The following is a 12,306-nucleotide window of genomic DNA, read 5'->3' as shown; positions in this document are numbered from 1 at the left end:
AATTTCTCTAATTAATCATTCAGCTCTAATTAATCACACGGGGATATTGAAAAGTTCAATGACGTTTGAATAATGGATGCCTTTTTACTGTGGCCAAACCCTTTCTGTGTTGTTGTCAATTTCAGTAATGATTGAATATGATGTTGAATGAGTGTGTCCTCCTGTGGTGGTGTGTGTGGAGTGTGTGGAGTGTGTGGAGTGTGTCTGGTGGAGTGTGTGGAGTGTGTCTGGTGGAGTGTTCAGTGCTTGAGTGTGTGCTCCTGTGGTGGTGTGTGTGGAGTGTGTGGTGGAGTGTGTCCTCCTGTGGTGTGGAGTGTGGAGTGGGACTGGTGGAGTGTGTTCTCCTGTGGTGGTGAGTGTGGAGTGTGTGTGTGTGGAGTGTGTCTGGTGGAGTGTGTCTGGTGGAGTGTGTGGAGTGTGTCTGGTGGAGTGTGGTGGAGTGTTCAGTGCTGGATGAGCGGGGGGGCAGAGGTGGTTCTGACAGGAAATGAAAAGGTTCTCTCCAAGGGTCCCGGAGGAAGAACCACCCTGGTTTCCAGGCCCCTCCTGGCTCTTCCCTACTTTATCAGTTCCTGCTTCACTCCCTCTCTCCCGAGCGCTCTCGTTCTCTCTCTCTCTCCCCCCATGTCTACTGGTGCACACCCTTCCTGCCCACGCCGGGTCTCATAGGACACAAAGTGCTGTCTCTCTGTAACACACACACACACACACACACACACACACACACACACACAAACACACACTTGCGCTCACTCCCTCTCACACACACACACTAACGGTGGAAACCCATGACACCGTTACGAGCGACGCGATATTCTAATCCCATGCATTTCAACGGGAGCCAATCCATTGTGACGTAGACCACCTTTTTGGGCGACGCGACCGATAAAAGTTGAAAAATGTTGAATCCTATGCAAATGAGGAGCGATTTTTCCCGCAGCGGCCAATCAGAATGTTTGGTGTCGTCTCTGACAGTTTGAAAATGCTATTTCCACACGTTACAACACGCCCACTCAAAGTAATGGAAGCGTATCGTGTCGCTGTCATGGGTTTGCACCGATACACTCACGCTCACTCTCTCTCTCTCTCCCTCTCTCTCACACACACACACATACACTCACGCTCACTCTCTCTCTCTCTCTCTCTCTCTCTCGCACACACACACACACACACACATACACACACACACACACACACACACACACACACACACACACTCTCTCTCTCTCTCTCTCTCTCTCTCTCTCTCTCTCACACACAAACACACACACAAACACACACACCTAATCACAAATCTTCCATATACAAACAAACCTTGCTTGCCTTGTCTGAGATCAAAACAAACTCAGTGTATACATATCCTCCTTCCACTTTTCTCTACCCATCATCTAGCTGACATCTAAACCTCTCTTTCTCTCTCTCTCTCTCACTCTCTCACACTCTTTCCCTCTCTCTCCATCCCTGCCTTCGACCTATAGAGCCTTTTGCACTCTGTACGGTGAGGGTGACACTAATTATGACACGTGTTCCTGTGGACCTCATTGGCTCTCCTTGACTGTCCTTGGCCCTTTCTACCTCCCTGTGCTGAGTGACATCATCCATGTGCCTCCATCCCTGACAGCCCTGTCTCACCTCCTCCCTGCTGCAGCTTCTCCTCTACACACGCACGCACGCACGCACGCACACACACACGCACACACGCACACACACGCGCGCACACACACACACACACACACATACACACACACACACACACACAACACACTGATCTCACCTCCTCTCTGCTGCAGCTTCTCCACTACACACACACAACACACTGATCTCGGCTCTGCTGCAGCTTCTCCACTACACACACAACACACTGATCTCAGATCTGCTTCAGCTTCTCCTACACACACACACACACACACACACACACACACACACACACACACACACACACACACACACACACAACACACTGATCTGGGCTCTGCTGCAGCTTCTCCACTACACACACAACACACTGATCTCGGCTCACCCAGGCGATACAGGCCAACCCATGATGCATAAAACTAGAACTACGTTATGTTACACACTTGACCAAGGTTTCAGCATTCCATTTGACACTTTTGGCCAAATAAACATGCAACATGCAACTTTTGGCCAAATAAACATGCAACCTAGAGACCAGGATTCTCCATCAGATGAGGAAATAAGCATAAAAGGGTTTTCAGTAACCCAAGGAAGCTTTTCCCCCGAGAGTTTGCACACATCTTCATCTACCATGTATTCCCTTTGACTACAGACTATCAGGATTATTCTAGATCCCCCACTTACTGTTGCCTGTAAACTACACCAAAATCTACTGCTGACTAGTCTATCACTGCCTCATAACAAAACTCTTCATTAATGCACACATGAGTTCAGTAGAGCAATGATCCACCTTAAGTATATTGCAAATATATCATATCTGTGGACCATGTTGGCATGACACATAATCACTATATTTAATGGACAATATTTCATAAGTCACTCTATTGCGTTTTGGACCAAAATCCTTACATATCCTAACAGTTTAGGATTCAAATTCCATTAAAGCAGTAACAAGGAGTATTCATTTAAAAACAAAACTACACAGTTAATTGCCTGGGCAGTGAGTTGGAATGACAATGTGTTTTATCGGTCCATTACATGACTATATGCTAACTAAATTAATTTCAGAATGGCAATGGTCGCTAACTACCATAACTCCATTTAAACCCAAGCCAGTTTTAATTTTATTAACATTACACCTGTTCCTTTTTACAAGGAGATTGTTTAGTGAAACAGAGGGTATAACAACTATTTATACTTTAATGCATCATGGTTTAGAACTAATTATGGGGATCTGACAGAAGCAATATGATGAATACTATGACAGAGAAAAACAACAATGTAGCTTCCTTATTTCTTCTTTCTTCTTTCTGTACGCAGAAATTAAACTCCATCCATCGTGTTTAGCATGTAGCTAACAGTTCAATGGCTGGAAGCAACTTTCTACAGAAGTCTCTGTGGTGCGCTCAGTGTTGCTTAGCAACAACATTCTGTAAATTAAATATGAGTTTAAAATACATTTACAGTTGCTGTTTGTACATTATTTACACAGTTTAAGCGGAAATCATTTTTAAAACTCACAACATACACGCCAGTATCCAACTTCACAGCACCACAACAGAACTGTACAAGCTAAAATCTTTCACACCCAAGCACGCGTTACACTCAGTGACACCTACACAAACACACACATTCAAACACACACACACACACACACAGACACACACACACACACACACACAGACACACACACACACACACACACACACACAGCCACACACACACACACACACGTTCCAGCCACACACACACACACACACACGTTCTGACGTTCTGGCCTTCAGAACAATAGAGTTGTGATGAAGCATTCACCTCTCCTGCTTTGTGTCTCTGCTCGACTCATCACACAACAAAAGTGGCAGGAAATAACATTTCACTCAAACCCAACGCAGGACAATAAACGTAATTATTCCTCCACAGGGGTCGTAAACATCTCCACAACAGACCCACCTCCAGTCTCTACTCAATGCCTACCTGCAGACAGAGGCTTTGTTCTTTTCCCTTTTTTATACAAAAAGACAGAAGTGATAAAAAAGATGTCAGAACAGCTGAATGGAAGGCGCAGGGAGAAGTGTGACAGGCCTCTATATGTTGACAGGCCCTGGGTGCATTTGACTCTTGGGGAAGACTGGTATATGACTAAAATCACACATAAATAATTTACTCCAGAACTTAACTTCTCAGAAGTACAATGCACTCCTACCCTTTCCCTTATCCAGCCCACTCTGACTCAGTTAACCTGGATATTGCTTTGACAGTAATTCTTGGAACTGTTTTAATAGCTTAGAAGTCATCACACTCACCAATGAATACACACACACACACACACACATACACACACACACACACACACACACAGAGAGAGAGAGAGAGAGAGAGAGCGAAAGATGGAAAGATCTAGAGAGCTGTCAGGCGCCCTATGTATATGTATGTAACATGTCTGAGGTCTTCTGCCTTTTAAACACAGTGGCTTAAACAAACTAATCTAAATCTTCGCCCTGCCTGCGCTCACCCAGAATGGGCTCAGATGACCCAGTTAGATTAGGCGTCAGCGCGCGGGGCGCTCTCTCCGCGCTTAAGAAGTTAAAAGGCTGAAGAACTGAGAGAGGAAGAGAGAACAAAGGGGAAGGGAGCGACACAAAGACCAAAGTGAGGGAGCCCGGCTGGCAGTATCAGTGTTGTTTGGCTGCCTGGGCCACGGCTGATAGGGAGAGGCAGAGGGGCGCTCGTCTGGGGCGTGTGCTGGTGTTGCTGCCGAGGGCATCCCAGCAGGGGGCTGAACCATCTCTGCTCCTCTGGTGGCCTCCGCCAGAGCAGGAGCCCAGTGCTGAGAGTCTGCCCAGGCACTGATAGGAGAGGAGCATAGAGTGCTGCCCCAGCTCCAGACTAAGGTTGGGGCTTAAACGTTCTCTTCTCCCACATTCTTCTAATAGTGTAAGCTGGAACTTTGTTGGGGATGATAAAGCTGGGTCAACATGGCACTGAAAAAGTGTCCAACATGTTTTTCCTGCGATAGCGTTCCTTACTGAGGTGTAATGACCTCTAGTCAGTATCTCTAGAGCCGTACCTACACTAAGTGTCAATTTCTGGAGAAACAAAGGCTCCTACGAAACAGGAAGGAGAAATGCTAGACTTCCTGTGTCACATTATAACAAGCTGGTTATCATTTTCTGATGGTGCAGTTAACATTAAAAACCATATCGGATTTTGCCCCATCACCAATGCTAACAATGCTAACTAGTGCCTAGAAAGAGAACCAGAGTTTTGGAGTGAGTATAGGACATAGAAATCTAATTAAAGCTACAGTCTGCCACATGTGTGTGTGTGTGTGTGTGTGTGTGTGTGTGTGTGTGTGTGACTGTGCTGCATCAGACTTAGTACTGTAGTCATTTGTCACTGACTGTTGTGCAAGCATGAGCTGAACCAATGACACAGCAATATGCAAACACACACGTGCAAACAAGATACACACACTCACCCTCTCTCACACACAAACACAAACAAACACAAACAAACACACACACACGCACACACACACACAAGCTGCCTATCAGGCCTCAAAGATGAAGAGAAAATGAAACATGTTCAAAGACATTTTAAATGTCAGCTTTGTACCCTTCTGTCAGTCTGGCTTCTTCCAAGCCGACACAAATTGATACCTGTCAGGGAATGGACAGACTCAGGCACAGCATGAAAACACATCTAGCCCACGTCAGCCTCAAGGACAGCACAGACCCTCACACCGTCACACCGCCTACAATTCCAAGCTGCTTGCTTCGGTCGGCCATTGTGATGGAATCATTAGAACATTGATTAGTTACATTCATAGGTTCCTTTGCAGCAGTGGCATTCATTGCTTGTACAGTGGTTTACAGAGGTTTAGCTTCATTTATTAGATGCAGGGTCAGACTGTGGTGGAGAGGACGAAGTGTGAAGACACAAACAGCACAAATACGCCACCACAACCCTGACAGACTGAAACTGTGGGCTGGCTGAAGCCGCAGCTGACACGGCACCCCAGGCACACCATTTCCCCCAAAGAAAGGCAGCACCATGAACACACCTTACCAAACCAGAGAAACTGTAAGACACCTGTGCGGGGAGGAAAGAACACCTGCACCAAAAGAACCTGAAAGCCCCGGCCTTGTGTGCGTAGGCATGTTATGAATAGACTGATGAATGAGTGGAAAGTCCCAGTCCCAACTCAGTAGTACACAGTATTACAAGTACATACAGTATCGACCAACACATGGCCTGGTTAAGAGATTCATTCACACACACACACACACACAGAGAGACACACACACAGAGAGAGACACACACACACACACAGACACACACACACACACACACACACACACACACGCACGCACACACACACACAGACACACACACACACACACACAGAGACACACACACACACACACACACACACAGACACACACACACACACACACACACAGACACACGCACACACACACACACACACACACACACACACACACACACACACACACAGACACACACACAGACACACACACACACAGGCGGCTGCTATCTGGTCCTCATCACAGCAGCGTATCCCTGCACCTCTGAACCCTTTTTCCACTCCTGCAGCTTTGACATAAACCTGTTGCTCCTTCGCCTCTGCAGCCTGGCAGCGTAACCAAGTAGGGCAGTGAACGCGCTCCCTGACACGGCCCCTGCAGATGCCAGCCAGCCTGCCATCAAAGGAGATGAGCGGCGGGATATGGGCACGCTGCCAGGCTTATGTGCCCCGAGTCTGGCCTGGAGCGATGCCCATGAGAGGGCACAGCCTGCACAGGACAACACCTGCAAGTCTGCACTAAAGACGGGGCAGGTGAGAATGTTCACGGAGTGGTGCAGTGTGTGTGTGTGTGTGTGTGTGTGTGTGTGTGTGTGTGTGTGTGTGTGTGTGTGTGTGTGTGTGTGTGGGTGTGTCTGTGTGTGTGTCTGTGTGTGTGTGTGTGTGTGTCTGTGTGTGTGTGCGTGTGTGTGCGAGTGTGTGTGTGTGTGCGTGTGTGTTGCCTGTTTAGAATAGTCTTTACATAAGGCTTATGAAATCTTAAAAGACATTTCAGACTGCTGAATTTCTGCCAGAATAATAATGACATCTAATCCTAATGTAAATTCAGCAGTTTGAAGCTCCTTTTAAGCAATATTTCAGCAGTATATTCAGAGGCATGCATCAGTCTTATAGCCTCTGTAAAAGACTTTCTTCAACTAATATTATGTGGGGCTTTAAGAAGTTTCCCAGAAACAAACAAAACAAAAATGAATTAAAATTCCGACACACATTCTAAAATGACCACATTCTTCATCCCAAAACCAAAGAAACACACACGACCCAAACACACTCTCACATGATGACCAACACAACCTAGGCTGCAGATAAACTCTTGGCTAACTACACTCTGGAGAGACCCTGAGGCATCTCTACATCTGTTTCAGTTTACTGCTCTTCTCAGATACTCACTCACATACTCACTCGGCTCACATACTCACTCACATACTCACTCGGCTCACATACTCACTCACATACTCACTCGGCTCAGATACTCACTCACATACTCACTCGGCTCAGATACTCACTCACATACTCACTCGGCTCAGATACTCACTCACATACTCACTCGGCTCAGATACTCACTCACATACTCACTCGGCTCACATACTCACTCGGCTCAGATACTCAGTCACATACTCACTCGGCTCAGATACTCAGTCACATACTCACTCAGATACTCACTCGGCTCAGATACTCACTCGGCTCAGATACTCACTCACATACTCACTCGGCTCAGATACTCACTCACATACTCACTCGGCTCACATACTCACTCGGCTCAGATACTCAGTCACATACTCGGCTCACATACTCACTCAAGGAGATCCACTGCTTTGGCTGAATGGCTTAATAATGACAGACTTCTTAGTATGTAATGCATATGCAAAACATAGATTTCACCAAGAGCATCCTCTCTCTCTCTCTCTCTCTCTATATATATATATATATATATATATATATATCTTGCTGTGTGTGTGTGTGTGTGTGTGTGTGTGTGTGTCTGATGGTATGTTGTTTGAGAAATGTAACAAAAAATAATTCAGGCAAATAACATGAAGGCATAGCTTTGCAACACAAACTTGCGAATGCAAGACATCTATAGTCCTCCAAGCCAGTGGGAATGCCTTTATTGACAATGACTAATATTTTTCATATCAGTGTGAGAGAATGCTTACAGAGACATACTAAGACATCTTGAAAAAGAAATAAGACATCTTGCACAAAGCTGTTCAAATGAAATAATCTTACAAACACTTTTACCCAGGACACACATAAATCCAGGCTCTCATGCATAATGTTTTGAGGATACTACCACACATGCGTGTAAAAAAATCTATAGACAAAGGGAAACACTCTGGCACTCTTATAATTCAACTAGATTTGTAATTCAGTTCTTCAATAGAGCAACTGTTTCTATGCCAACCAATGACAAGGAGAGAAAATAAGAGCTTAAGAGAGGCTCGACCTCATCAGAGGCACACACACACACACACACACACACACACACATATACACACATACACATGTAAGCACGCACGCACACACACACACACCCACACATATACACACATACACATGTAAGCACGCACGCACACACACACACACCCACACATATACACACATACACATATAAGCACGCCCGCACTCACACACACACACACACACACACACACACACACACACTAACATAATAACATAATACATTAAAAACATCCTTCTGCCACAAGCGTACCTGCACTAGTGGAATTCAAAAGCAAGCCAAGCCGCAAAGATTGAGTCAATCCTTGGACACAAAGGCCCTCTAGTGGCTAACTTTGAGCGGTGGAATTTCAAAGGAAAGGTGAGATTTATTTTCCGTTAGTGTGTGTGTGTGCTAGTGCTGCATATGAGTACACATGCTCAGTTCAGTGAGGTAACTAGTAGCTGCAGGCTGAGAGGAAAAAAAGGGTCATCTGAGGACGAACACACACGCGCGCACAGACACACACACACATTTCCTGAGGTATGGCTGTTTCCTGAACACAACAGCACAGGCGCACATCACAAAATGTTCAGACCTGTCATTGATTTCACACGCACATAAAAACATCTCTTCCTCTGTCTGTTTCACTCTCACTCAGTCTTTCCTCTCTTCCCCTCAAAAACATCAGCATTAAAAGAAATGAAGCACACATGCATGAAAGACCCACACACACACACACACACACACACACACACACACACACACACACACACACACACACACACACACACACACACACACACACACACACACAGGGGAGTCCCAGTGGGAGCAATGGTGTTACTGACTAACCAGAGAGGAGCTCTTCGCGTACATCCAGAGTGCATCCAGCCCCTTCCCCCAACCCTGAGAAAGACGACCAGAGACAGTACGGGCACAGGGCCCTACGATCTGGGGCTGTACCCCTGCACTCACACCTGCAGAATGTGAAACAGCAGCCACAACAGCGTCACTGGAGGTCTTGAGAAATCCTGTGGGTTGGAGTGATGACCATGAAGAGACTAACCTCATATACGTAACGTGTGTGTGTGTGTGTGTGTGTGTGTGTGTGTGTGTGTGTGTGTGTGTGTGTGTGTGTGTGTGTGTGTGTGTATCTGTGAGTATGTGGCCAGGTGTCTATGTGCACGTGCTGTACACTAACAGACAGGCAGCAGAGACAAACATATGCAATGATAGCACTGATGGCGAAAAAGTCTACGACTTATCCTGTAATAGAGGCCTTCTTAATGGCGTCATGTCTGAAGAGGATGATGACTTTAGATCACTAAAGTATGCTCTGATGAACACTGGAATATTCTATAGTGAGGACATGTCGAGGCAGGCCAACAGATTCATGTATGAATGATGAGGAGATCGAATCTGAGATAAGGAATGAGGTTTTATTATAAGGACAGGGCTTAAAGTGGATAGGCAGACTGCATCTCAACAACGACAGCTCTGAAGTCATGATAAATTGATGTTTTGTAAGGTAGGGGTAGTTTCACTGTTGTGTAACTGCAGCAAGGTCCCAGACCTCTGCATAACACACCTACACACAGATCTTACCATATGCTCACACACACACACACACACACACACACACACACACACACACACACACACACACACATACACATGAGAGCAAACACCCACTCATGCATCATCCAACATGCTCACAACTATCACAGTATAATGAAGCTGGATCTGTCAAACTGAGTAGGCGTGCGCACGCACACACACATACACACACACACACATACACACACACACACACACACACACACACACACAGAGAGAGAGACAGACACACACACACACACACACACAGACAGACAGACACACACACATAGACACACACACACACACACACACACACACACACATAGATGTACACACACACACACACACACACACAGACAGACACACACACACATATACAAACATGGACATAACACACACACACTCATGCAGACGCAAACACACACACTAACCTTAAATTAATCATTTACCAACCTAGCCCCAAATGGACCACACTTCAAGCAACAACGGCCTGACCAGAATACTTCATTTTCTTGTAATCACACATGAACACTTGAATTACACCCGCCATACTTCTACAGCCTTCCTCCTTTTGATAAACAGGCAATTACTGCAAAATGAAAACACTTTTTCATGCCTGTCTTTTACACATTTTGACATGCAGTCATGCATATGGCTTTGTGCTTTTTCTGTGGGAAATGATTGTGTTAGTCTATAATGTAATTTAGCTTCCTGTTGATGTAAATGTCTTTCCTGTAAGAGAGAAGGATGAAGAAATGAGATATCCCTAATTCATGCTTAGGAACCATCCCTTTGCCAAACATTGCACCTAAAAGCTTTCCTTTCACTCTCTCTCTCTCTCACACACACACACACAAAGACACACTCCATTGCAGGGAGTTTCACTGATGTTCTAGCTCAGGATATCCTGTACCATTGCTTGCTATTGTCTAGCAGACATTTCAATGTGAGTGTGGGGGAAACCGTCAACGGTAAGCAGAAATGGCACTTATATACACCTAAAAATGGTCTGGGTACAAGGACTGATTAATTCCATAAGAGAGTCATATATGTCACAACCACACTGAAACAGAATTATCTCTCATCCCTCTCCCTCTCTTGTCCTCTCTCCCTTTCACACAAACTCTCTCTCTCTTTCTTTCTATCTCTCTCTCTCTCACACACACACACTCACACACACACACACACACACACACACACTTAAAACATGTGAATTTTCAGTTACAGAGGGCACTCAGCAGATAAAAAGCCGGTGTATATAAATAATTTAGATACACCACCCACGTTTTGGGCTGCAGTAAGCTGGGACGACGTGTGTGCATTCCAGCGGTACTGCTGATTCCCATGCATCTCTAGTTGAAATAACGCGGAACGCAAAACTATAGCCATTTTTGATTATCAGGAGGGTATTTTGTGAACGTCTTCCCCCGTATGAATACGATTCTGTGCCAGTAAGGCTGTCAATTATTCATAGTCTTGGTCTCAACACCGTTCTGTTCCTACCAGCTGATCCGGTAGGCAATGCAGCGATTGCATGTCAGATGCAGAGAGAAAGTTATCTTACAGGTAGTTCACAGGGACCAAATTACCTCTATGATGTGTCACGCTATTAAAAAATCGCAAAAAGCTTGAAATAGTATTTCCTCATTTTCAAGTTATCTGCTTTAGGCACCAGGTCTGAAACAACGTCTACGCCACACGTCAAAACTGCAGCTTTCAAGCTCAGTTTTTAAACCTGACATTACAAGTGATATGTTAGGTCACATTCACTGGACGAAAAATGTATGGGTTTACATGAGAAGAGTTAAAATGTACTCCTACCGTACTTCTCCTCTTCCATCCTGCACCGATGGTTGTGTCTCTCTCTCGATAGCGAGTCCACCTACACCCCGTTTCCTCTGAATTCCACTTCTCTCCTTCTATTTTTGGACTTTCACACCTTTTGTCTCAAGTCAACGCTCTTCAACAAGCAGCATCCGAGAGGACGGCCACACACGAACACATACATACACGCGCACACCACCTCGTTCTCATGCAGGTGATGTTCGCGGATGTGTGGACTGCTAACTGCTAGTGACGGAGATTCCGCTTATAAGAGTGAGGTCATGCTCTGTGTCTGATGTAGATAAGACTCGTTTACTCGCTGAATTTCTTTAAAAGTTAATTACTGTTGGCTTGTTGGGTTTTTGAAGTTAGATAAGCAGTGTGCTATAACCTAGATAATGAAAGGTAGGATACATTACAGAGCTAGAAATGGGGGGGAGGAAATAATGTTAAGATATATAGGATGAAATGTAATGACTCCTTAATAATTCATGAAACGTGTGCCGAGATGGGAATGAAATATAAATGTGTTCTAGGCCTATCACATGAGTGACATTGTTAATTAAATGGGATAACTGAATCCCAGGTGACACCTGAACAAATGACGAACAGCGTTAGGAGTTCAATTTACATGTTCAGAGCCTACTTGACACCCTACGTATTACTTTTAAGGGCATGTCATTCAGATGTCTGATTA

The 12,306-nt window shown here is 45.2% G+C and overlaps 1 protein-coding gene across 1 annotated transcript in view; it reads right to left on the bottom strand.

Moving 5' to 3' along the window:
• Window positions 1-11,857, bottom strand: part of cyth1b (cytohesin 1b) — a 65,973-nt gene extending 54,116 nt beyond the window's left edge. Inside the window, exon 1 of the mRNA XM_031560597.2 lies at window positions 11,607-11,857. Within this exon, the coding sequence (XP_031416457.1) occupies window positions 11,607-11,625 (19 nt within the window). The 5' untranslated portion in view covers window positions 11,626-11,857. The remainder of the gene's footprint in view (window positions 1-11,606) is intronic.
• Between the last annotated feature and the right edge of the window lie 449 nt (window positions 11,858-12,306).

This window comes from Clupea harengus, chromosome 23 (assembly GCF_900700415.2).
Source record: "Clupea harengus chromosome 23, Ch_v2.0.2, whole genome shotgun sequence".
NCBI classification, from domain to species: domain Eukaryota; kingdom Metazoa; phylum Chordata; class Actinopteri; order Clupeiformes; family Clupeidae; genus Clupea; species Clupea harengus.
Note: the sequence above shows the minus strand (reverse complement) of the source record. Positions and strands in the feature narration are given on the sequence as shown.